Source organism: Colobus angolensis, unplaced genomic scaffold, assembly GCF_000951035.1.
Source record: "Colobus angolensis palliatus isolate OR3802 unplaced genomic scaffold, Cang.pa_1.0 Scaffold415, whole genome shotgun sequence".
Taxonomy (NCBI): Eukaryota; Metazoa; Chordata; class Mammalia; order Primates; family Cercopithecidae; genus Colobus; species Colobus angolensis.
Genome location: NW_012117544.1, coordinates 464,866 through 491,501, shown reverse-complemented (window position 1 = coordinate 491,501; position 26,636 = coordinate 464,866). Strand labels below are relative to the sequence as shown.

General features: G+C 54.1%; 1 protein-coding gene and 2 gene segments (V, D, J or C); all 3 read left to right on the top strand.

Annotated features, from left to right (window-relative positions):
* Positions 1-3,181, top strand: part of LOC105521984 (immunoglobulin lambda-like polypeptide 5) — a 21,959-nt gene extending 18,778 nt beyond the window's left edge. Inside the window, 1 exon segment of the mRNA XM_011956363.1 lies at positions 2,721-3,181. Within this exon segment, the coding sequence (XP_011811753.1) occupies positions 2,721-3,040 (320 nt within the window). The 3' untranslated portion in view covers positions 3,041-3,181.
* LOC105521985 overlaps positions 1-16,616 on the top strand; it is a 268,074-nt gene extending 251,458 nt beyond the window's left edge. The window contains 2 exon segments of the V gene segment in view: positions 14,791-14,830; positions 16,164-16,616. Coding sequence covers positions 14,791-14,830; positions 16,164-16,483 — 360 coding nt within the window.
* A 1,260-nt stretch (positions 16,617-17,876) lies between these two features.
* Positions 17,877-19,692, top strand: LOC105521993. The segment is given in 2 exon segments: positions 17,877-18,060; positions 19,258-19,692. Coding segments are annotated over 2 exon segments (504 nt in total).
* Positions 19,693-26,636: the final 6,944 nt, after the last annotated feature.

The window sequence follows — 26,636 nt, the reverse complement described above, 5'->3', positions numbered from 1 at the left end:
TGGAGCAGGAACCTAGGGTTTCCCTCAGCTTCTACTTTCCTGGAAAATGATTCTAGCATGAAGGGGATTAACTTGATTCAGATTGGACATTGCAAATGGCTTCCAAGGACATGGGGCTGCTGCCAGCAAAGTCACCCATGTCACACTGCCACTCTTACAGTAACGTAAGGTGCACAGGATGGCCAATAGCTACATCCCTCAGATGGGAAGGAAGGCAGAGGGTTGAGGCTTCAGTTCACCACCTTCTCATGAGTGCTGCAGAGTGTCTGTGAAGTCAGGGGTCTGCAGCTGGGCTCTGTTCACCCAGGAGTGAGCTTCATGCTCTAGGAAGGAGCCACTTTGCACACAGATGATCCAGGACCCAGCCATCCTTCCAGGGTGAACAGTTCATGTCTTCTCTCAGGGTGAATTCTAGGATTCAAACTATCTAATATTTTTGAAGCCACTATCATTATATTTAATTCATGATGACAGGTGACCACCAATGATGAATATTTTCCTAGGGGAGGTCTCCCCAAGTGGCATCAGACTTCCTCACAAATGGCTCCTGATTAGTCAGAGGATAAGCGGTTCTGTCTCATCATGTCCCTTTCTTATTTGTCTGATGTGTTCTTCCTCCCTGAGGCCTAGGATCCCCCACTGATCTCCCATCCCTTAGTGAGAGGTGGTATTTGGAGACCACATTCTGGAGGCTCCCTCACATCCCCCATTTGAAAAACACAATGGCAGCCACCACCCCAGTTGTCCCACCTAACATGACGCCAGATTCAGGGCTGCAGGGGATGCTCCCAGGGTTACCCTAACACATGTGGCTGGCATTTCATATTGGGACCAGCCAGGCCTCACTGACCAGGCCTAGCCAACTAGAACTACTCCAGATGGTGGGGCTGAAACCCACCAAGGTTCCCAGAACACTGCACTCTAGGGCAACCAGCCTCTCCGTGGGAGGAGAGGGGCACCCTCTGCACCACCCCATGGTGTTACCAAAAGTTGAACTATGGGTTGGTTCAACTTTGCAGAGAAGAGCCCACCTATCCCATCTGTGGAAATTCACTCCTTAGCGACACTAATGCCCTCCAATAAATTCAATCCTGGGCCTGACTGATGGTTGGCACAAAAACCAAATCCAAGATGCCAGTGTCCTCCAGAAGAATGGATTTCCAGGGATCCTGCTGCAGGTCACAGGATGTCACCGGTCCCCTTCTCTCTGTGGGTTGAGTTTGGGGACCAGGTGGACTACCTCATGAGCAGATGCCACCAGGGTCAGTGGCCCCAGCTTCCTCCTTCACAGCTGCACTGGGGGCTGGGGATAGGGGCGTCCCAGGGAGGGTTTTTTTATAAGCCTGTGTCACAGTGTTGCGTATTTTGGAAGAGGGACCCGGCTGACCGTCCTAGGTGAGTCTCTTCTCCCCTCTCCTTCCCCAGTCTTGGGACAATTTCTGCTGTTTTTCTTTGTTTCTGCGTCTTGTCTCAACTTGTGGTCAGGGTTTCTCCCTCGATCCCAGGCCTGAGCAAGGACCTCTGCCCTCCCTGTCAGTCCCTTCCCTGCCTCAGCAGGTCACTACGACCCCTTCACCTCTGGCCGCAGGGGGAGGGGACTGTATAGAATGACCTCCTAAGCCCCATTTGTCTGTCTCCTCTCTGTCTGTCTGACTGTCTCTGCATCTGCCAGAGGAAGGCTGGGTCTCTAAGCATTCTTCTGTTCTGGCCTCCTCAGTCTGGGTTCTTGTTAGAGCAGCATTACTCTTGGGTTACTTCAGTTCCATCTCCTGGGGAATCAGGAACAAGGGGTCCGAGGGAGGGACCTCTTGGGAGACTTTAGACAGACTAAGTGCCCTCAGGGCTGGTGCTCAGGAATCACAGGGCTGGGACCCAGGACCAGAATCCAGACCCAGAGTGAGGTAGGAGGTGGACAGGCTGCCCTGGATGTCTGGGGGCTGCCAGGGACTGAGCCCTGAGCCAGCCTGACACTCAGGAAACCCAGTCATGAGGGAGAAGGGAGAAGCAGACTCTGGACACCAGAGCCAGGGAAAGGGTACCAAAGGAGAGGATGTGAGGAAAGGGCGGGCTCCTGGGTCTCTTCAGGACATATCCCCTGTGCCCAGGGGGATCAGAGGGGGCACAGTACATAGCGGGAAAGCCCCGCTGCTATGACCAGGTAGCCGGGATGTGGGGTTGATAGCAGAAAAGACCCCGTGGAATAAGAGAAACCCCAGGACAGCAGACACACTCTCTGATCCCCCCAGGCCCTTGCCCCACACACAGGCTACAGAACACGTTTGGCTGGAACAGCCTGAGGGACCAAAACGCCCCAGCATCCCACAGAGCAGGGGAGCCATGCCAGAAAAGTAACCTCAGAGTTCACTATGCAGGAGAGACACAGAGCTCTCTTTATCTGCTCAGGGCACAGATGCCACCCAGAAGGCCCTGTCAGGATGGCAGGAGAGGGCAGGGTCAGGGCGCTGAGGGTCAGATGTCCGTGTGAGAGGCCAAGACCCCGAGAGATCTCAGGACAGGTGATCAGAAGGTGTCTAAGGCGAAATAGCTCCCAGTGCAGATCAGGGCATAGTGGAAACCACCCTGACCCATCTGCATGGCATAGACTCTTGGACGCACAGCCCCGGAACAAGCGCACCCCAACACCTTACCATATGCTGAGGTCAGGGACTCACCAGGTGGACACCAGGACTCTGACCCTCTCCCCCTCATCCACCCCGCAGGTCAGCCCAAGGTTGCCCCCTCGGTCACTCTGTTCCCGCCCTCCTCTGAGGAACTTCAAGCCAACAAGGCCACACTAGTGTGTCTGATCAGTGACTTCTACCCGGGAGTCGTCAAAGTGGCCTGGAAGGCAGATGGCAGCGCTGTCAACACGGGAGTGGAGACCACCACACCCTCCAAACAGAGCAACAACAAGTACGCGGCCAGCAGCTACCTGAGCCTGACGCCTGACCAGTGGAAGTCCCACAAGAGCTACAGCTGTCAGGTCACGCACGAAGGGAGCACCGTGGAGAAGACAGTGGCCCCTGCAGAATGTTCATAGGTTCCCACCCCTCACCCCACCCACAGGGGCCTGGAGCTGCAGGATCCCAGGGGAGGGGTCTCTCCTCCCACCCCAAGGCATCCAGCCCTTCTCCCTGCACTCAATAAGCCCTCAATAAATATTCTCATTGACAATCAGAAATTTTGTTTTATCTCATTTTTTCTATTCTGACATATAATTCCTAGCCATTCCTGGGTTCTCCATTTAGAGTGGAGGGAATTCTGCACCCAGTGGGAAAGTCACCCAAGGGAGGAGGCTCACTGCCTCAACCAGTCATCTTCTCAGAGGGTCCTTCCTCTCCCAGTCACCCCTCCCTCAACTCTCTGCCATACCCGTGACCCTGGCATCAGCTCAGACCAGTCCAACACCCTCAATTTTACTTTTCAATAAATACCTGATCACATAGAACCCAGTTTCCAATGTGCCGTCCGTCTGGTCATGTGCCTTTGCTAAAGAGTCGCTGCTCAGGGACAACGGGCAGTTTGAAGTGAGATCCCACGTTCCCACCATCCCACACCCTACCCAACCTGCCAGGGAACTGGGTGAGCTCCCTGTGCCAGTGGGAACCATGATCCAGAATAGAAAGTTGTCCCTGCAGAGCAGGCCCTGAAATGCAGTTCTTGCCCACCTGGGAAGGATGTGGAACCTAGTGAGGACAGCGTGGTGGCCCTGAGTGGGGTATCAGGGAGAAACGAGGAGCATTCCAGGACCCCGCTTTGGACTAGAGATGGAAAACCCTTGAGCCCAGGCCATAACCAGACCAGGAACAGGGCTGAACCTCCCAGTCGCATCCATGAACTCGGTTAGAGGACCATTTATTTGGTGAGGGGTCCATGGTTGTGCCATCACCAGGGAGACACGAAAAGGCTGGAAAATGGAACCCTTCAGTGTAGTTCTCACTTTCACAATGCACATTAGCTATGAAAGATGCTAACAAGTCCTGCAGTTGTAAACAGTTCTTTTTTTTCTTTTTCTTTTTCTTTTTTTGAGACGGAGTGTTGCTGTGTGGCCCAGGCTGGAGTTCAGGGGCGTGATCTCGGCTCACTGCAAGTTCTGCCTCCCAGGTTCACGCCATTCTCTTGCCTCAGCCTCCCAAGTAGCCGGAACTACAGATGCCCACCTCTATGCCCGGCTAATTTTTCTATCTTTAGTAGAGACGGGGTTTCACTGTATTAGCCAGGATGGTCTCGATCTCCTGACCTTGTGATCCGCCACCTCAGCCTCCCTAAGTGCTGGGATTACAGGTGTGAGCCACTGTGCCCGGCCAACAGTTCATTTTATGCAGCCTTGCAAGTCAAGAATTCTATTCACTGTCCCAACCAACTTAGCCCTAGGGTGCTCTTCAAGACACTGATATTCATGTCACTAGTGCTGGGACGTGGGCCGAGGCAGGCTGAGGCACAAAGATGATTCATTGTGATCAAATGGGTCAGGCTCAGGGTTAACACTGGCCAGGTCAGAAAGAGAGCACAGGGATGCGATCTCAATCATGAAGAGTCTCAAATTCTAAAGTCAGGGGACATAGTAGAGTTTGATTATGGTTATGGCTGCAGCCACGATGGCCAGCCTGTGTGAGGGTAGGACTCAGGTGGCCTGGACTGAATGAGAAAGGTACCATCTCAAGCAGAGAATGGGCATCACTGGCTATCTGATGGAGGCTGTGTCAAAATCATATTCACCCAAGAATCAGGGCCAGGTCACACAAGGTCAGGGCAGGGTAAGTGTGAATTAAGGGCTACAGGCAGGTCAGGCTTTCATAAGACTTGGCTACCCTAGACCCCACCCCACCAGGGCCTACTCCCTCCCTCACTCATGTGACTCAGCCCCTCCATGTGCACCTACAGCCTGATGTCAGAGACACAATCGTCCCAGGGTCCCTGACAGTGGGTGAGATGGCCTTGGGAGATGCACTTCCCAGCACTCCTCATCAGTCTTGGGTGCTGTCAGGCCCCTTTTTGGTGCCTCCAGCACATCAGCGATGTGGCGGGTGCCTTCACCAGAGTTGCTGGGTGGTCACGCCAGGCCGGAGACAGAGCCTGCAAGGGCAGGGAACTCTAGGGCCATAGTGGGGCAGAGAAGGGGCTCCTCTTGGAGCCTAATCATAGCCACCCCTGCCCCAAATCACAACCTACAAGTTAGAAGGAAACTTAAGGGTCCTGATTCCCACCACTCTGTCTGGCCCCATTTCATGGATGTGAAAGCTGAGACTCCGACAGCAAGGAGGACCGCATTGCTTTCCACCTTCTCAATGTCCCTGCTGGGTAGGATGCCAGACTCCCCTCTGGATGTCCCCCCGGTGCTGTCCCAAGACTAATCTCTCTCATTACTGCCTTGCAAGATATTACAGGAAACTGACAGTAAGAAAATTTAAAAACATGGGATAATACAGCTCATGTTGACCCACCCACAATCAAGCAACCTCTTTTACACAGTTGTTTGCAGCAAATTGTAGACATCATGTCCATTAGTCTAAACATTCCATTTGTGTCTCTCAACATATGGACCCCCAAAAAACTACATTCTTACAAACCTAAATAGAAATTATCAATAATTCTTTCATATCCAAAAAAGGACGTTTCCCATCAAATACTTCACAAATGTCCTATGCTTCTTTCACTAGACCTGTGTTTGTGTTGTTGTTATTTTGTGGTTTTGCATTTCATTTCTATGAGGATTCCACATAGTTTGAAATTGTGACTGGTGGCTGTGTTTTTAGACCTGTTCCATCTGCAGGTATCTTCCTAGTTGATTTTTAATTTCCTTGCAAGGCAGGAGTTACAGGAGCTGAGGGCTGGTCCCAGGACCTTCCCATGGTCAGGATGCAGCCTGCTACCTCCCCAAGGGAACCAAGCACTCCTCTCTGCTTCTGCATTTCCTGAAAATGGGTTCTTGGACAGAAAGTTTTAACAAGGCTCAGTGCGACTTTTCAGCAAGACCGCTTGGCTAGTGGGCTCCCATATGGGGTCATCTATTTGTGACGTTAGCTGAGCTTTGCACTTAGTATCCAGTGCCATTAGATGGTATACAGATGCAAGGTGACTGCACTTCAGTTCGACCACCTTTTCCTTCTACTGAGCATCTGTAAAGGGTGTGCCCTCATATGTTCTGTGCTCCTCTGGGAGTACGATTCTTATTTCAGTAAGAAATAGCATAGACATGTTGAATCTTTCCTTTCATTTAGCATCTTAATAATGATGACCGTGTTGCCTGCCATCTTGAGAAGATGAACAATTACTTCATGGTGAGCTCAAAGTTATGTTACTGTATGACTCACTTGAGTCCACCACAGTTCTGTTTTATTGATGATGAAAATGACCCACCATGGCCCACTGGGTGCCTCTTCTGGTGGCCCCAGGATTCTCCTGAAAGAACCCAGTAGATCTCGACAGCTTTCTGCTCTCTGTTCACAATCTGTCCTGGGCACATCTTTCTCCTGCCTTTGTGTCTGGAATTGCCCATTAACCTTAAGTGGACTGGTCCCCGTAAGTGGGAGGTGGGATTTAGTGACCACACTTGGGATGCTACTCACACAGCCCTTTTGAGTCAGAAACTCCAGACATACCCAAAAATGAGACGAGACCCTGAACGGGTAACAGAGGCTTGCTTCCAACTTCTCCCTGGAGGTTGAGGCTGGTATTTCATACTAGAACCTAGTGAGCCCATCCCAAACTAAGACAACACCAGAAGGATAGAAGTGAGACCCCCTGGAGATGTGGTTGTGGTCACATTGGAGCTTCCCATGACTGCTGGCTCTGGGGCAAGCTGCCCCTCCTCTAAGGCACTCACTGGGGAAACCTGAGGATGCCTCCAGCTCTTACCCTGTAGTCACACCAAGAGATCAGGGTTACAACCCCATAAGTATAGACAATCCCTGTCCCCTTCCGTGTCATTTCACTCCTTCGTGAAGCAAATGCCCTCCAAAGAGCTCATTCCCATTCCTGGGTCACAGTCACATGGAAAACCTGATCCAGACACCAACTTCCTCAGGCCTCTCCATTTCCAGATATCCCGTTACTGCATACACAGGGTCAACCGTCCCATCTCAGCCCCAGAAGGGCAGGCAGGTGTGTGGACTCTGCTGAGCAAATGCCCGCCAGGGGCAGTGGTCTGGCTTCCTACATCAGCTTCAGGTGGGGGATGGGGAGGGGGAGTTGGGGGCCCCAGTGAAGAGTTTTTGTATGAATCTGTGTCACGGCATTTGGTATTCTGTGGAGGGACCCAGTTGACCATTTTAGATGAGTGTCTTCTTCCCTTTCCTTCCCTGCTCTCGCCAAGTTGGTGACAATTTTATTCTGATTTTGATCTTTGTCTATGACTTGCCACAGCCTGTGGTCAGGGTTTCCTTTAGAACCTCGGTCCTGGGAGGCTAATCTCTCTCCTCCCTATTCAGAACCCCTGTATGCCTCAGCTGGTCACTGTGACCCCTTCACCTCTGACCCCAGAGGCAGGCAGCTCCAAGACAAGACCACACTGGAATGTCTCATGAGTGACTTCTACCCGAGAGCTGTGACAGTGGCCTGGAAGGTAGATGACATCTCCATCACCGAGTGTGTGGAGACCACCACGCCCTCCAAACAGAGCAACAAGGCTACCTGAGCCTAGTGCCAGACAGTGGAAGTCCCACAACCTCTACAGCTGCCAGGTCACGCAGGAAGGGAATACTGTGGAGAAGACAGTGGCCCCTGCAGCATGTTCTTAGGTGTCTGACCCTCACCTACCCACGGAGTCCTAGACTTGCAGGATCAGGGCATGTGTCTCCCCTCCCACCCCAAGTCATCCAACCCTTCTCCCTGCACCCTCAAAACCCTCAATAAATATCCTCATTGGCAACAAGAAATCCTGCTCCCTCTCTTCGTTTCTTATCTAATATTTAATTTGCAACCTCTTTGAATTCTCAGTGAGGATGAGGAAAATCCTGGTGCCCAGTTTATTGGGTGAGAAGTCCATGGTGGTGCCATCACCAGGAACTTGTGGAAAGGAACTGGGAATGGAAACTCACCGGTGAATTTCACAGATTTTCAAGACACATGTTGGCTAAGCAAAGACACTGACAAGCCCTGCAACAGGGAAACAGAAGTCCAGAATCCTGCTCAACGTCCCAGCCAACTCAGTGAGCCCTAGCATGCTCTGCAAGATACTGTTGTTCATGTCACTAGCTCTGGAACCTGGGGTGAGGCTGGGGCACACAGGTGACCAGTTGTGATCAAATGGGCTTAGAGGTTCAAAGTTAACCAGCATGTGGCTGAGATCTCAACCATGAAGTTCCCGATTCTAAAGTCAGGCTCTAGGGTGGAGTGAGTGTGTGCTTGGTGTGTGGCTGAGCCTGCGATGGTCAGCTTGTGTGAGGGGAGGACTCCGGTGGACTGAGACAAATGAGCAAAGACACTGTCCCAGGCACAGAATGGGCATCCCATGGTTATCGGGGAGAGTCTGTGTCAGAGTCTCATTCTGGACTAGAGTCAAGGCTGGTTCACGCAAGGTCAGCACAGGGTGGGCGTGACCTTGGGGCTATAGGCAAAGTCAGGCTTCCCCAGGACCTCAACTGCCCCAAACACCCTCATCCCACCAGGCCCCACTCCCTCCGTCAGTCACGTTGTTCCATCGGCCCCTCACCCCCTGCACCATGGTGGACGTGCAGCCTCACTCAGAGACACCCTCATCCCAGGGTCCCTGACAGAGGGCAATTTGGTCCCTTGAAGGCTTTGACTGCCTCGGTGAATCCATAGTGACCGGGCTGGGACCCCCACTGTTTCTGGTTCATCAGGGACATAGGAGCAGCTGCTGAGTGACCAGCCAGGGCAGGGACAGAGCTGCAAGGCCTGGGGACTTTTTCCACAATGATGTAGAAAGAGAGGGGCCCCTTTGGAGCTGAATCTCAGCCACCCCTGCCCCAAATCACAGCTGTGAGCTGAACTGAATTTCAGGCACCCAGAGTTCCTCCGCCTCTGTTTGACCCATTTCACAGCTATGAAAATTCAAGCCCATGGGAGACACAGTCCCAAGCTTCACCCTCTCTATAAGTTACTGTATGTTTTTATGATGAAGATCTCTGAACACAAAAATAGGGATACAGAAGAATAGTAATGACTCCAAGGTTCCCATCACCCGGTCCCCAGCATCATCCATTTTCAGATAATGCGGACTCACCCACAGCAGAATAACTAAACTACTCCCTCAGGCAAGGGCGTGAAGCAAATGCTAGTCATCACACACTTAACTGGAGAGAATATCAAGGATTTCTTGACATCAAAAATAGTTAATCAGGGTCTCATCAAATGTCTTGTGAATATCATTGTGTCTCTTTTTAGTTGACTCTGTGGTGCTGCTGCATATTCGTAGTTTTAATTTTGTTTCTATGTGAATTAAATACTTGATGATATCACTGGTGAATGTGTTTTTAGGCCCATTCCATCTGCAGGTGTCTCCCAAATGGCTCTGGCTTTCCCTGGCAAGGCAGGAGCTGCAGGAGCAGTGAGCTGGTCCCACAGTCGGGATGCAGCCACCGCCTCCCTGAGAGGAATCCAGTACTTCCCTCAACCTCGCTTTTCCTAAAAAATGCTTCTAGCATCAAGAGCTCAAGGGGCTTCAGGCTGGACACTGGCATAATCCCTTCCCAGGACATGTGGCTACTTCCGGAAAAAACACCCATGTTGTGTTGTCATTCCTTTAGTGACATCAGCTGCATCTGATGATCAATAACTTCGTCCCTCAGATGAGAAGGCAGGCAGAGGGCTGAGGCTTCAGTTCACCTCCTCCTCATGAGGGCTTCCTGAAGGGAGGGCCCAGCAGCTGCAATGGGCACTCGGGAGTGTGCTTCATGCTTTGGGAAAAAGAAAAAAATGTACATTCTTCCCTTTCATTCACCACTTTGATAACTGATGATCTGATGCCTGGACATCCTTCAGGGCAAACCGCTGGTGTGCATGTCAGGACATCTGACATGCGGGTTCCACTGCGATTATATTGAATTGGCAATGACAATGCGGCTACAAAACATGAACACTTAGCCACTGGGCACCTCCTCAGGTGGCATCTGATTTTCTCCCATTGCCCCAGGAGCTTCCGTGGCTCCTGATTTCTCAGAGGATGAGAGGTTCTGTCTCATCATGTCCCTTTTCTGCCCCAGGCCTGGGATACCGCACTGACCTCACATCCCTTAGCAGAAGGTGATATTTGGAGACCACACGTGGGAGCTCCTTTATGTCCCCCTTACTTGAATAACGCAATGGCAACCACTGCCCCACCCACCAACATCAGAACAGGTTGAGGGGTGCAGGAGATCCTTCCATTTTACCCTGGATGGGGCTGGCATTTCCAGTGGGGACCAGCCAGGCCTCACTGGCCAGGCCCATCCCAACTAGGACAAGCCCAGGGAAGGTGGAGCTGAGTCACAGCTATGTTCACAGGAAGATTCCCAGGACGCTGCACTCTAGGGTAACCTGCTTCTCCCTGGAGGGAGAGGGTACTCTCTGCATCACCCAGGGTGTCACCCAAGTAGTCAGTGTTGAGTCAGCTCCACCAGGGAGACCATTTTTCCCTGACCACAGAAGTTCACTCCTAGTGACACAATGTCCTCCAATAAACTCATCCCCATGGCTGCATGATAGTTGCTGGGAAAACCAAATCCATTGTCCTCCAGGAACCAGGATTTCTAGGGATCCTGCTGCTGGTCACAGGATGTCACCTGTCAACCTCTCTCTGTGGGGATGAGTGTGGCAGCCATGTGAACTCCCTCATGAGCAGATGCCACCAGGAGCAGTGGCCCCAGCTTCCTCCATCACAGCTGCAGCAGGGGTTGGGGTAGGGGCGTCCAGGGAGGGTTTTTGTATGAGCCTGTGTCACAGCATTGGGTGTTCGGCGAGGGGACCAAGCTGACCATCCTAGGTGAGTTTCTTCCCCCTCCTTCCCTGCTCTCCTCAAAGCACTGAGAAATTTTCTGCTGCTTTTGTTCTTTTCTGTATCTTTTGTTGACTTGTCAGTGAACCTTTCTCTCTGGAGCCTAGGTCCTGGTCAAGGATCTCTCCCCTCACTGTTCAGACCCTTGCCTCAGTGGGTCACCAAGACCCCTTCACCTCTGGCCTCAGAGGTAGGGCACTAGACTGGATGAGCTACTGAAACTCAATCGTCTGTCTGTCTGCCAGGGCCAGGCTGCTTCCCTAAAACTTGCTGAGTTCTGTCCTCTCCCCGTCTGGGCTTCTGACTGCCTACTGAGCTTTGTGCAAGGGAAACTGAGGCCCCATCTCATGGGGGAGAGGGAACAAAGTGTTCAAAGGAGTGACCACCTGGGAGACTTTAGAAGGACCTGAAACCCTCAAAGCCAAGATTGGGAAATGAAAAATCAGAGTCTCAGGGCCCAGTCCCCTGGACTGTGGGACTCCGGATCCAGGCTGGTAACAAAGTAGGAGGTGCTGGGGCCTCTCCAGGTTTCTGTGGGCTCCCAAGGAGAGAGCCCTGAGCTGGCCTGGGACCCCTGAAGCCCTGTCAGGAGGGAAGGAAAGGCTCTGGACATGAAGGAGCCAGGCGAAGGGTCACGAAAGGCCATGGCATTCTGGGAGGTGGTTGTTGGGTCCCTATGGGAGGCACCCCTAGAAGCAGGAACCCCTGAGTTCACTGACAGGCAGATCTCAAGGCACAAAAAGTGTAGACTGACCCTAAACACAGAGAGACTCTAACACAGACTCCACAGAAAAGGAGCCCAGGACAGACAGACAGTGGGACTTGGGTGAGCAAAGGCCCTGACTCCACTGCAGAGGCTCCAGGAGATATGGGTACAAAGAGAGCCCTTAGGTGAGAGACCCACTCTCCCCCAACCCAGAGCAGTTGTGTCAGGTGAGAAAAGTTTCCACACTGAATCTGACAGGAGGCTCACAGAGCTCAGAGAATACAGCCAGAGCTGGACCACATCAGGATGACAGGGTGAGGCAGGGCCAGGAAACTGAAGGTCCACTCTCTGTACAAAAGCCCAAGTCCTAGGAAGGTTTCCAAGCAGGCGATGGGCAGGGGTCAAGCTCAGAGGTTTTCTAACTGACCGAGTTTTTTAGGAACATCATGTCACACCCTTCTGAGACAGTGTGGACCACATCTGAGAGGTCCTGCACTGACACTGCGGGGCCTGAACACTCCTCACACACTGATGTCAGGGGCTCCCCAGGGGGACACTAGGACTCTGACCCCTACCCCTCATCCATTCCGCAGGTCAGCCCAAGGCCACTCCCTTGGTCACTCTGTTCCCGCCCTCCTCTGACGAGCTCCAAGCCAACAAGGCCACACTGGTGTGTCTCATAAATGCCTTCTACTCAGGAGCCGTGACAGTGGCCTGGAAGGCAGATGGCACCCCAGTCGCCAAGGGCATGGAGACAACCACACCTTCCAAACAGAGCAACAAGTACGCAGCCAGCAGCTACCTAAGCCTGATGCCCAAGCAGTGAAAGTCCCACAGAAGCTACCACTGCCAGGTCACACACAAAGGGAGCACCGTGGAGAAGACAGTAGCCCATGCAGAATGTTCTTAGGCCCCCGACCCTCACCCCACCCACAGGGGCCTGGAGTTGCAGGATCCCAGGGCAGAGGTGTTCCCTCCCACCCCAAGTCATCCAGTCCTTCTGCCAACACCCAATAAACCCTCAATAAATGTCCTCCTTGTCAATCAGAAAACATGCTGTCTGCTCATTTTTGTTTATCCACTTTCCCTCCTAAATTTGATTATCTCCAACCAAAAGTGAACAGAGTCCTTTGAACTTGTGACAATGCTGCCTGGGAGCATCCTGATGTTTCTCTGAGGCATACTTTTTCCATCACCTCATCCCCACAGAATATTCCAGAATAAGGAAATAGTCTTCAGAAGGACCCAGGCATCTTCATTCTTACCCATGTCTCCGCTGTACTTCCTCCTGCCCTGTGAGCATATCCAACTCTGGCTACCTGGGGACACACCCTCCTTACATCCCTACGGCCCTGGGCGAACATCTCAGCTCCCTTCCTTGTTGCCCTTGGCCCTCACTGTCCAGATGCCATCCCTCTCTCAAGGTGTTTGTCCATCCCCCTCCGAGGCCATGTGGTCACCCCACATGTATTTCCTCATCAAAGCCTCATCAAAGCATCTCCCCTTCTCCATGGGCACATTCTGTTCCTGTCATCCCAGGGACCCTACCCTCCACCCCCACAAACCCCCCTTGTAACAATCACTGATGGGACGCTTATCCCCTCGACCCTAGTCACTCACCCCACATCCCCCTCTGGGTGCCTCTCATCCCAGGTGTCACTGGATGTCTCAGCTGTATTCAACATTTGTAGGGGACAAGGGTCAGCTCTGCTCCTCACTGATGCCACTACGAAAGTCTAATGTCCTGCTGTGCACAAGTGGTCAAATGACTGATGAGTTCAAAGTCAAGAGTCAGATTCTGGGGTTATGCCAGGAGCTTGGGTGAAGCTGATTTGTCTTCTGAAGAACTCAACATGGGATCTGAGCTATAATACACACACACGTGCACTTGCACAACATGCACACAAACATACATGTTCATGTTGGGCATCTTTCTGGAAGGATCAGGAAGGGCCCAGGTAGAAGGAGCTGCAGTCAGGCCCAGGTCAGGACATGAGCAAAGCAAATCTGGGACCTGCAGTCTCCAGGCTTTGGGACTAGGGGGTCACCCCTGGATATGGGAGGGTGGGGCAGGGTTTCCTGTCCAGGCCAAGGGTAAGATAGAAGATGTGGAAGGGATTCTGATCAGGGATTAGCAGGCCACATCTCAGCAGTCAGGGGAGGTGCTTGCTGTGGGGAATACTGTTGGAGACTGCAGGATGCCAGGTGTGTGTCCCAGGTGTGAGCTCTTCAGGTGATGGGCCCAGACCAGGATGCAGGTCCAGGCTGTGTGTGTCCAGGCCCCGCACTGCACATGTCCATCCACTGTGGGTACCCCCCAATGCTGGTGACACTCCTGAGCACAGGCTATGTAGGTCACCCGTGCATGTAGGGGACTGCACAGCACACACATGTGGGGGGGTGTGTAAGCCGAGGGAACTGAAGGGGACGCAGAGATCCCACACACCTAGAGCTCCTGGAGGAAACCACACTGCCAGTGAGGTCTATGACCTCCCTTGAGGAACTCTCCTCTGGGCCACTGCAGCTCTAATCCAGCACACACAGCCCGTAGGTAGGAAGCTGTCCCCATAAGCTCAGGAGGGGGACCTGGGCAGTGACCTGTGAGCTGCTCCTTCAGGACAACTGGGCCAAGGATGCTGGAGCTCAGGCCTTACAGTGGGGTCTGTGTCCCTGTGGTCAACGTCATTCTCCCCACAAGCCCCAGTCACCATTCCAAGCCTATCCCACCATGACCTCCAGTGCTGAGGATGTGGGGGGCATCAAGGACCCTCCCCACCATTCCCAACTTCTCAGAGGGGTCCCAGATGCACCATGTCAGTGGTATCACCCAGCCGCTCACCTCCTCCTCCTCCCTGGCATTCCTGACACCAGCTGATCCAAACCACCCAACTCCCCCTCAGAAATGCAATTACCTGGGAGACAATAACACACAGACCTGTCAACCCTTCCCATGACTTGGGTGGATGAACTCCCACGCCCCCAAGGAAGTGATATTCGGGTCAGTAGAAGGTGACCCCTTTACCCCACCTGTGGCTCAACCACCCATGAGAAAAAGGGGCTGCACCCTGTGTCTTGTGAGCAGCTGCAGGGTTGCAGGGGGGTTGGGTCGGGTGTATTAGGAGGGTTTGTGTGCAGGGTCATATCACAGTGTAATGTGTTCGGAAGTGGAACCAAGTTGACCGTCCTCGGTGAGTCCTCTTTTCTGTTCTTTTGGGCCTACGGTGAGATCTGGGGAGACTTTTCTCACCTTTCTGTTCTCTCCAGGGCAGGGGTCTCAATCTCTCTGGGGTCTGTCACCATTGCCTTTTTTCCTGGCTCTAAACTCCTCCAGCCTGTCCCTTCTTAGGTACTTGGTGGGGCATGATGGGAAGATCCCAGTGACCTCTTCCTGCTCCCTGCTGAGGCCTGAACCTGCCGCTCTCACTTACAGGGCATTCTCCCCTGGGCTCTGGGATGTTCTGCTCCCTCACACAGAGGCTCCAGGCTTCAAAGACCAGCAGAGCAGGGGCTCTGGCTAGGGCACCAGGGCCGTGGGACAGGGGAAGGATGCTGGAAACAGTTCAGCTTCCTAGGGTTCTGGGTCCCAACTATGGGGTTGCTTTAAAAACCAAGAAGGGAGACCTTTGACTGGGGACTTACGGAAATGAAGGGGGACAAGGATGGACAAAGAATGTCCGGTGAGGTGGCCCCAGGGTGCTGGGTCCCTCCTCCCCCAGGACAGACAGGCTGCCACGGATAGAGTGGTTCTCAGGACATTCAGGCCAAGGTTAGAGCCTTTCCATCCTACCAAAAAGGAGAGACCCCAAAGCAGATGCTGAGGGAGGCACTCCTGGTGGGCACAGGTGAAAGGGACCAGTCAGGACAGACAGATGTCTTAGCACAGCCAGATCTCCCAATATGACAAGGAGACCCCATAGAGCAGACACAGCGCTAGGCTCAGAACAGACAATATACTTCACCTGAAAGCCCTCCATCTCCTGGACTCCCAGGGAGCCGGCTCGCGGGACTGACACCCCGTCCCCACCGAGGGGCCCCTGTGGGAAAGTGGGGCAAAGACTGCAATGATGGTGCCAAGGGGACAAGTGGGGAAGAAACTCACTCATCAAAAGGGAGGAGAACCTAAAAACAGGACACAGATGCCCTCGTGAATAGACCCAGAGGAGGGACCTGGCAGGGGATGTTCAAACAGAGATGTCCCCCAAGCAAAGACAAGGGCCCAGGGCTGAACCCAACCAGCGTCAGGGAGCACAGGTGAAGTGAGAGCTGGATGATAAGGAGGGGAGAATCTGAAGATGAGGCTGGAGCAAAAGAGGCCTGATTCTCCTCAGTCCTCAGATGCTGAGGAATTTCCCATCAGGAGGTGAGGGTCCCTACCACCGCCAAGTTGACCTCAGTACAGCAAGACCCAGCCTAAGGTCCCTATTCTGGGCTTTAGTCCTTCACCCACCTGAAAACTGAGGTCAGGGGTTCCCCAGGTGGACACCAGGACTCTGACACCCCTCCCTCTCATACACCCCGCAGGTCAGCCCAAGGCTTCCCCCTCAGTCACTCTGTTCCCGCCCTCCTCTGAGGAGCTCCAAGCAAACAAGGCCACACTAGTGTGTCTGATCAATGACTTCTACCCGGGAGCCGTGGAAGTGGCTTGGAAGGCAGATGGCAGCGCTGTCAACACGGGAGTGGAGACCACCACACCCTCCAAACAGAGCAACAACAAATACGCGGCCAGCAGCTACCTGAGCCTGACGCCTGACCAGTGGAAGTCCCACAAGAGCTACAGCTGCCAGGTCACACACGAAGGGAGCACCGTGGAGAAGACAGTGGCCCCTGCAGAATGTTCATAGGTTCCCACCCCTCACCCCACCCACAGGGGCCTGGAGCTGCAGGATCCCAGGAGAGGGGTCTCTCTGCATCCCAAGCCATCCAGCCCTTCTCCCTGCACTCAAGAAACCTTCAATAAATATCTTCAGTCAACCAAAAACCTTGGGTTTTGTGTTTTGTTTCTGTTTATACATTTTCTACCCTAAATTTGTCCAATCTGCAAGATGAACAAAATTATTTTAGACTTGTGAGAATGGAGTCTGGATTGTTTTTGAGAGGTAGTTCCACCATCACCTAGAAAGGCCCAGAGAATATTGCAGAACACAGCCTTGGGCAGCAGGTCCCAGGATTGCCCCTCTTTCCCATACGTGTTGTGTTTGTGTGGACATGTCCACCTCCAGCAGCCTGGGGCGACCTCTCCTTGGTTCCCCATGGCCTCCAGAAGAACGAGTTCCCTCCACAGATCATAAGGTCTCACTCCCTGGACAGTCTCCCTCTCTCAAGGGGTCCTTCCTTCTCAGGCAGAAGGAGCGTCTCCAGTCCACGGGTCCTTGGTCTCCCCTACTCCTTAGTGGCCCACGCTGTTCCTGACTCCCAGGACCCTGCCCTCTACTCCCACATCTCTCTCTGAAACAGGCACAGCCTAGACCCTGATCCTCTGGACCCAAGTCACTCACCCCACAGGACAGCTGGGTACCATTGGTCCCACATGTGTCACCAGTGTCCCTGTTATATTCAAGTGCCCAGGGGAATAAGGGTCAACTCCACGCTCACCCCTAGGTAATCAGTCCAAAACTGACCACACCTCAAGTACCTAATGTCCAGTTATGCATGGATGGTCAGTGGGGTTGGGGAGGTCAAGGTCAATCATGAGATTCCGGAGTGGTGCCATAGACGTGCCTGTAAACCAATTGGTCTTTTTAAGAGCTGTATGTGGGATCTAAGAACCGGGCTGACTATTGTCCTGGAAGGTAGCACAGAATGGGGGGCCCGGGCTATGAAACAAACACACATACACACATTTTCACAAACATAAACACACATGAACATCTCATAGGCACACAGGTATTCACAAACAAACTTGCCTGCATGCAAATACACACACACACACACACATACTCCTGTGCTATTCAGAATCATTGCCACATGGGTATCCCACTGGGGCTGTGTTGGGCATACAGAACGCTCCCAGGGGCTCGGTTCTCCAATGGGGACCAGCTCCACATTCCCTGTGGCATAAACAGGCTTCTCGCTTCTTCCATGGTGAGTCTCCAAAGGAGCTGAGCTGGGACACATGGCTTCCTCTAGGACAAAGAGTAGCAAGGGACCCAGATGTCATGTGCAGACATGCCTCCTCCCTCTCCCCTCTCCCTCTGGGGCTGGAGGGATCCCTAACTTCCAGTCAAGTGTGCATGCATGCATGGAGGGGCCATCCCCCTCACCCTCCTATCGGCCAGACCTGCTTCACGACAGGGCCGCTGGACCTGGGCGCCTAAGCAGCTGCAGCGGGGAACAGGTGGGGTGTGTCAGGAGGGGTTTGTGTGTGGGGCTGTGTCACTGTGTGTTATGTTGGGAAGAGGCACCAGGCTGACCGTCATCGGTAAGTTTCTCTGCTTCTCTCCTCTCTGAGATCCCAAGTGAAATACGGGGAGATTTTTCCCTTTCCTGTCTGTCTAAGGCTAAGGTCTCAGCTTGACTGGGTGTCTGGAATCTTTGCCCCTCCTCATCTGGGCTCCTGGGTCAGTGTTGTCACCCATCCTCTCCTGGGGTTCTGGCCTCTCCTATGGTTCTGTCCTCCGTAGGTCCCAGTTATGGGGCTGCGTTAAACAGTGACAGGAGGCCTCTGACTGAGGACATGGAGAGATGGGGAAGGAGATGGGAGGAGGACAAAGATAGAGGAAGAATATCCTGTAAGAAGGTGGCCCCACAGTGCTGGGTCACACTCCCTCCCCCAAGACAGGACACCATGGACAGGGTGGTGGGTCTCAGAAAATAGGCCCTAAACATGGACCCTTACCAATTCCTCCACTGGAGGAAGACCCCAAAGCAGATGCACAGGACAAGGACTCCTGGTAGGGACAGTGACTGGGACAGATGCCTGCTTGTCAGGGAAAACCCACTGCAGAGTCAGATCCCCCATATAAGTTCTCACGACATAGAGACTCTTTTGAACAGACTCAGTTCCACGTTCAGCTCAGGGAGTCAAAAAAAAAAAAATGCCTCAAATGAAAATCTTTGATCTACTGGAATCCATCCCTCAGGACTGACACCCTCTCTCACCAGGCAGACCAGAGGGGTCTCTGCAGGGAGGTGGGGAGGGGGCTGCAATGATGTCGCCAGGGGGATGTGTGGGTAAGAAACCCACTCCTGTGAGAGAGAAGAGCCTGAACCCAGGACAAACAGCTGCTCTGCATGAAGAGACGAGAACAAGGGGAACTGGTAGGAGGCGTTCAGACAGATACCCCCAAGACAGGCAGATACCCAGGGTGAGATGTGGTCCAGGACTCCATCCCATCCAGTGTGGAGTGAGCACAGGTAGGGGTCTGTAGGTGATGGAACGTATGAAAAACAGACAGATCCAAGAGGGGGTCTATGACTCCCCAAGAGTGGGGGGCACTGAAGAGCTTCCCATCTGAGTGTGTCTCCACTCACCGCTGACCTGACCTCAGTCCAGCAAGAGTCCGGCCTGAGGTCCCTGCCCTGGGCCATAGTCCCAAGCCCACTTCAAGACTGAGGTCGGGGGTTCCCCAGGTGGACACCAGGACTCTGACACCCCTCCCCCTCATACACCCCGCAGGTCAGCCCAAGGCTTCCCCCTTGGTCACTCTGTTCCTGCCCTCCTCTGAGGAGCTCCAAGCAAACAAGGCCACACTAGTGTGTCTGATCAATGACTTCTACCCGGGAGCCGTGGAAGTGGCTTGGAAGGCAGATGGCAGCGCTGTCAACATGGGAGTGGAGACCACCACACCCTCCAAATAGAGCAACAACAAGTACGCGGCCAGCAGCTACCTGAGCCTGACGTCCGACCAGTGGAGGTCCCACAAGAGCTACAGCTGCCAGGTCACGCACAAAGGGAGCACCGTGGAGAAGACCGTGGCCCGTGCAGAATGCTCTTAGGCCCCCGACCCTTCCCCCAGCCACAGGGGCCTGGAGCTGCAGGATCCCAAGGGAGGGGTCTCTCTCCCCATCCCAAGTCACCCATCCCTTGTCAATAAATATCCTCATTGTCAGCCAGAAATCCTGCTCCTTCTCTTTTTTATCTCACATATAATTTGAGGCTCCTCTGCGTTCTCAGTGTTGGGTGGGGGGAGTCCTGGCATCCAGTGGGAAAGTAGCCCTGAGGGAGAGTCTCATAGCCTCCCAGGGTGTCTGCTGGTGAAATAGACCAGGATAGGAGAAATCTGATCACTCAACACCAGTCCCTCTGCCCTTTCACTCCTCCCCCTTCTCCTCAAAGCATAGCCCCCCTCTCCCTGCCTCCTTCCTGGAAGGAGTTGTCTCTGGCTGGACCTCCAGTTACAGACTTTTATCTCTGCCCTAACAGAGATCCTTCACCCACCATCTCTTTTCCCAGCCTGAAAACCCTGCTCCAGGCCTGGAGCCTCTTTGCCCCTGGCCCTCACCCCTGGAATGGCCCTCCTCCCTCTGTGCCCAGCTCAGCTCCCACCCACCCTCGCCCCCTCCCTTTCATCCCTGAGAGCCAGACTGTCCAGGACATTCCAGCACCACTGATTTCTCAAACTCTTCAATGAGGGATCCACCTCAATTCCGCACCTGACAGCAGGTTCAGACATTTAAGAGGAATTGGAGGAAGCCAGGAAGGAAACTCACACAAAAGGCCTACAGGAGGCTCAGGACGCTTGCAAAAGACAGGCTCTGAACTCCCTAGGAACTAGTGCAAGGAGGGTAATAGGCACTTCATCATTTCTGTAAGTTTAAACAAACCCTTTGCTGAAGGGAAGGTGGTGCTCTCAATGCTGAGGCCACGGATCTCTTCACAACTAAAAGTGGGAACATGTTCTCTCCAAGGCCTCAGTAGTAATGGGATTTGAACCTTGAGGCATGCACAGGTAACTGTCTGGCAGCCCGAAGACATGGTGATTCTCTCAAGTGTGTGAACAGAAGTCACTGGCCATCTTGGGGAACATCATTTTTGGGAACACTTCTCCACTGGATCCCGGGCCTTCACTGGAAAACCAGGTCCCTCTTCAGGACTTTCTCTGCGAGGTTCCCTGAGTCTGGGGCTCCAGCTGCTCTCTGAGAGGAAGGCATCGGGAGAGAGAACACGACCCAGCTCCACCCAGCCCTCCCTGCATGGTCCCTCCTCTGTACAGTGGGGGCACCTGCAGGGGTCAGGCCTGGGTCACCATGGGTGAGGCCTGGGAGGGGAGCCCTCGTGGCATCCTGGGGAGTCTCTCCCACAGCTCCTGTTTGAGTTTCCTCTGGTTGTTATGACAAATGACCCCTAAATTAGTGCTTAAAACATCACACATTGATTCTCTCCTAGGTCTGGAGGTCAGAAGTCCAAAATGAGTCCTCGGTAGCTAAAATCAGGGTCCCAGCAGGGCAGGCTCCTTCTGGGGACTCTGAGGAGAATTCGTTTCCAGGACTTTTCCAGGTTCTAAAAACAAACTCAGCTCCTGGCTCCTTCCTCCAACTTCAGAGCCAGAGCTCAGCATCTTCAAATCTGTCTCCTGCTCTTCTCTCCCTCCCTACCTATCCTCTCTCACTCTCTTCCTTCCTCTCTCTCCCTCCATCCCCACATCTCTCTCACTCTGACCCTCCTGCCTCCCTCTTTCTTTTATAAAGACCCCAGCTTGGACCCACCTGGATAACCCAGGATCATTTCCTACCTCAGGCTCCTTAACGCCATCACATCTGCAAAGTCCCTGTGGTCACACATGACACATAAGACAGGTCCAGGACTGGGACATGACTGTCCCGGGGGGGCCTAATTCAGTCGACCACAGCTCCTCTCCCGAGTTCCTCTTCCTTTCTCTGTGCCCTGCCCAGTCCAGGCTGAGCGACACCTGGACGCCATCCCAGTCCAGCCCCAGCCCTTCCTATCCCTGGTCTCTTGTGGCCCCTTCTCCTCCTGGGGTCCAGGAAGACACTGGGAGTTTAGCCACAGCTCTAGGGCACTGTCTTCCAGCAGGCCCCCTGAGGCTAAATGCTCTCCAGGACAAGCCACCCTTGGAGGAAGATCCTATTGTGATCCTCACCCTAGGATGGTGACACCACAGCCTGGAGAGCCTGAGTGACCTTCCACAGGCCACAGCAGGGACTCAAACCTGGCCTGCCCAGCTCCAGACCTCAGCTCTGGACCCCAGGTGCATTGCCCTCAGGCCACCTGGCCACACCCACCCACTTCATCCCACTGCCCAGGCTGCAGGCCTCCCTGTCTTTCTCCATGTGGAGGAAAGGCTCCCAGGATATTCCAGGGCTCCAGGTTCTGATTAGAGTGCGGGAGGGGACCAAATACCCAGCCTCAGGGCCTAGGTTCACCCCTGCAGATGGCAAATCCCATTCACCCGTGGGAGGTCACCAGTTCCTTCTTAGAAGACACCAGCCTGTAGCTACCTTCACCCAGGAAAGTCAGGAGCCAGGCCCGTCACACATGGCCATGGCACATGTCACCTGATACATGAGATGCGAAGTGTAGGGTGGAGGGGCCAGGGATGAATGCCCCCACCTCTGCCTTCCTCCCCACAGGCCCACCCATGAGGCTGAGCAGGGTGGCCCTAGACCCAGCCATCTTCAATCTGTTCATCCACTGGCATCCCCACCACCGTCCCCTTAACATGCACGGGATGCCAGCCACCCAGGCCAGTTCCTGAGGTGAAGCAAGTGACGGGGGTACTTGTTCCTGCCCAGGCCAGAGTTCAGACTGCAGATGAGACCCCCTTGAAGAAAACAAGGGGCTGGGGACACCGGGGATTCCATGTGGTCAGCAGAGGTGGCCTGGTGGCAGCCGCAACCTCAAATAGGCCCAGGATCTGGACCAAGGGCTAGAGAACAGAGAGAGGACGGGTGTGTTAGGGGTGAGTGGGAGCCACAGCAGTGCACAAGGGCCCTAATGGAAGCAACCTGAAGGCTCACCTCAAAGATCCCATACTCTGTCCCCCATGTCACCTGGCCTGCCACCCTACTTAATATCCAGGAAGTCCTTGGAGTCTGTGCCACATGGGTGGGCTTTCTCCCTGGAGAGCTCAGAGCCCACTGGACCCAGGCCCCCACCCCGGGACCCGGGATTCAAGTGACAGAGTTATTGGGCCAACAAGGGATGGAAAGGGAGAAGGGCCTTGGGTTGGAGTAGCCGGATTCCTCATGCCCCTTTCTCCTTCCTCTGGATCAAGTATCAGGGTCAGGGTACTTGGGGGAGGGGCCAGGAGAGAATCCCCTCTTCCTACAGACCCCGTCCCATTCCTGGTTCTGGATCCAGGGTTTACGGTGTCCCCCACCTCCAGGAGAGTCAGTCCCTGGCAGGTGGCTCCCCAAGCCCAATCCCCTCCATTCCTGGTCCCAGTGGCTCCCTCAAGATCCAAAAATTCCTGACAACATCTTCAGTCAGGGACTGCTCTCCCAACGGAGGAGCACATGGGGCTCTGGGTCTGGGGCCCCAGCACCAAGCACAGTAGGTGTTCGAGGGGGCTGCTGAGTGGTGGCATGTGAGACTCTTTGTAGAACCCCAGATTCAGGTTCATGTGACCGATATGCAGCTGAGGTCCAGCACTGAGACATAGTGCTTAAGGATAGACAGAGGTTTATTTGATTTGGCCAAAGTAAGAAGGCAGGAGAGAAAATCCCTCAACTCCATGTTAGCAAAAGGATGAAGCAGGGAGTTTTTATGTGGGTAAGGAGTGAGGGAGGTGGCATTTCAGGGGAAAAGTCTGTGTTTCTTCAGTCTCAGGTAACACCTTAAGCAACCAGATTTGCGGGTAACAGAGGCTGGTCTCTACGTCCTTAACGACATTCACTCCTACAAAATACTTTTGTGACTCTGAAGTTATCTCCTCCTCCTTCTTGACAAAGAAACAGGCCATCCGCAGCTTATGATCATATTGTGTGAACAAGGGATGCTGGGCAAAAAGCAAGCAGTTAATGTGTACAAGCAGGCAAGGGCTCAATCAGAATTTTCTTTATTTCAGTCACAAAAATGTTGGGTACTGAAATCTCAATGCACCTAGTGTCACTCCCAGAGCACAGGCTAGGACAACACACACCTGTCCCTAGAGAACTCTGGGCCAGTCCCCCCTTCTCCCACTGCTTGACCCCCTCTTAGTCCACTTCCGCTCCTCCCTTTCCCGACCAGAGAACCTCTGAGGGTTTCCATTTCCTCCAGGATAGCATGTGCTGCCCTGTAAGGAGTCGCTAAAGTCAAGAGCAAGGCGGCAGGGCGCTTTCGAGAAAGAGGAGACCTGACTTCAGAGACCCTCAGTCCCCAAGACAGACGCATGCCCCTCAAGGGAGCGGCTGCCCCAGGCTGTCAGGATGGGAGCACATGGTCCTCTTCAATCCACCTCCTGAACCTCCTCTGCTCCCCCCACCCATTTTCCTGTGGCCCCCATTTCCCTGTGGTCACTGTAATCAGACCCCACTCCAGCCTCCTTCCCCAGTGACTCTTGGAGCTGGGGTTGATGCTGGGGCTGGAGCAGTGACCAGCCCCTGGTGACCCTGGCCCCATCCAGGTACCAGGCCACTGGCCACCAATCAACTATGGTTTCCCTAGCACCCATATGTGCCCAGCCTGGCCTTGGGACCCAGACCTAGTCCTGCCTGGCCCGCTGCAGCAGTAACGGTGGGCTCTTCCTGGAGAGAATCTGGTCCACAGTCTCTCTGCCTCATCATCTTACTATGAAGGGCCAGGGACCCTCCTGATGATCACCTTAGGAGCACAGATGTGATCCCTTCCAGGAAGTAATAAAATGTGGATGCTGCCTTCCCTCTGGCTGCCACCCCCCTCTCTCCTGCCTTTCACAAGTGGTAATCAAGGGCTGCTGGGCTCCACAGTCCTCTCCTTCCTGCCTCAAGCCCAGCAGTCTCACTGCCACCCCATCACAGCCCCATTGGCCTGCAAGCGGCTCAATCCAAGAGTCCCCTCACTGTCCTCCTTCTGCTGACCTCTGGATGGGCTCGGCAACTCATGTCGCTCTTGTCATCTTGAAGTCCCTCACCCACCCACCCCCCCAGGTCCCCTCCTGTATGGTCCCCTCACCCTTTGTTCTGCTGCTGCCCCGTCAGGGCCACCAGGAACTAGCACCCTTGGTGACTCTTTCTTCCACTGTGTGACTCATGAACTGCCGGAATGTAAAAGGGTTCCTTGCTCCTTCCCCAGCCCCGGCCCTCAGCCTCAGGCTTGATGGCCGCCCAGGACTGCTGATCACACTCTCCTGGTGCCGCCCTGCCCAGCACAGCTCTGGAGCACCATGGGAGCCCAAAGGCAGGGGCTGCACCCTCACGTCCTCCAATGTTCAGACAGGAGCTGGGCTGGGTATATCTACCTCGATGGCTACTGCTCGACGGTAGAACTGCTCCCAGCTCTGCTGAAGATGCTACCTCACCTGCCGCCTGGCCCAAGGCCATTTCCAGGGAAACCCTGTACTGGTGTCTGTCCTCTCTATGTCGTGGGATCCCAGACCACCCCAGGAGTCCCATGTCCATGCCCCACACATCTTACAGGTGAGGAGACGGAGATTCGGAGACCAGCAGCCTGCCCGGGTCCCACAGCTGCTCGGGCTGCACAAATGGTGGGCACTGGGACTCTGATCCAAGATCAACCCAGAGTCACCCCCTTCCCTAAGGCATGCAGAGGAGGCTGAGCCTACGCAGGTCCTGCAGGTGTTCAGAGAAGCACAGTGGGTGCCCAGGCTCCTGACCTGAGGCCACCCTTCCCTCCTGAGGCCATGCCTGGGCAAGGCCAAGAGATGCTGCTGAGCGCATGAAGCCCCTTGTGGCTCTGTGGGGCGGGGAGACCTGGACTCCTCAGGTTCTGTTGACTCAGTGGGTGGAGGAGGCAGGCAGGAGGGGAGTCATGGGGGTGCCCTTTTAGTCTACAAAGCAGAGCGAGGACGGGTGTTTGTGTACCCGTTTCACAAATGAGAGAACTCAGGCTCCGATGGGGGGGTAATGACCCACCTAGGGTCACACAGTAAGTTACTGGCTGACCCACACCCAGCCTCTATTCATGACTCCTCAGCCCTAAGAGCTTTTCATTCATTCATTCATCCATTCATTTGTTCACTGACTCACTCATTCATTCATTCAACAAACTCAACTGTGGGCCAGAGGCTGGTGCAGGACCACCTGCCCTGGAGAAGCTCATGAGCTTGGGGAATGATATGGAGATACCACTGCCCCACCCTGTCAAGTCTCCAAGGTTGGCACTCTGCCCAGGGAGTGTCTGGGGCAGCAGGGGCATCTCCCCACACTTAGGAAAATATTTAACTGAAAGAATCATCTGAGAGAGCCCCAGCTGTGATCCCTGGGCCACAGTGGGAATATCACAGACCCTCACTGACCCTCACAGTGACCCTGAGGCCTAGAGCTGCCATTGCCCACCTCACATGATGGATGTACCAGGGCTGCCCAGGCTCCATCCAGTCCAGGAGTAGCCAAGTTGGGCCTTAGTCCCCGCCTGTCTTCACATGCCACTGTGTCTAGCTCAGACCTGGGCCAGGCCCTCAGGAGTGATGGCCTCATGACACGGAAGGAGGATGCGTCTGCGCTGAGGAAACCCCTAGGTAAAGGGAAGAGTGTCACAGCGGGGGATGGGGTGAGAGGAACTCATCCTGGCCCTGGCCCTGCTTAGTTGCAGCCCTGGCTGAGGGAAGTGTTCTGAGTCAGATTAGGGAGGGGCCTGTGGCTTCCTCTACAGCAAAGCCAGAGCCCAGAATAGCCTGGGAGGGGGTGCAGGGGCCCTGCTGGAGGGGAGGGGAGGTGGCTGCTCAGGGCCCTGTGGGAGGAAAGGACTGGGAGCTACTGAGCTGAGTGGGTGGCTCTCCCATCTGGCTCAGTCTCCTGTGGGGCCTGCAAAACCACCAAGAGAGTGTCCCCAGCCAGGCCTGGACAAAGCCACCCTTACCCTTCAACCCCATATTCACTGAGTCCACAGGCAGAAAGAGGAACATCGACACTCACCTGGGAACAAGAAACCAGCCCAGATGCCCCACAGTGAGG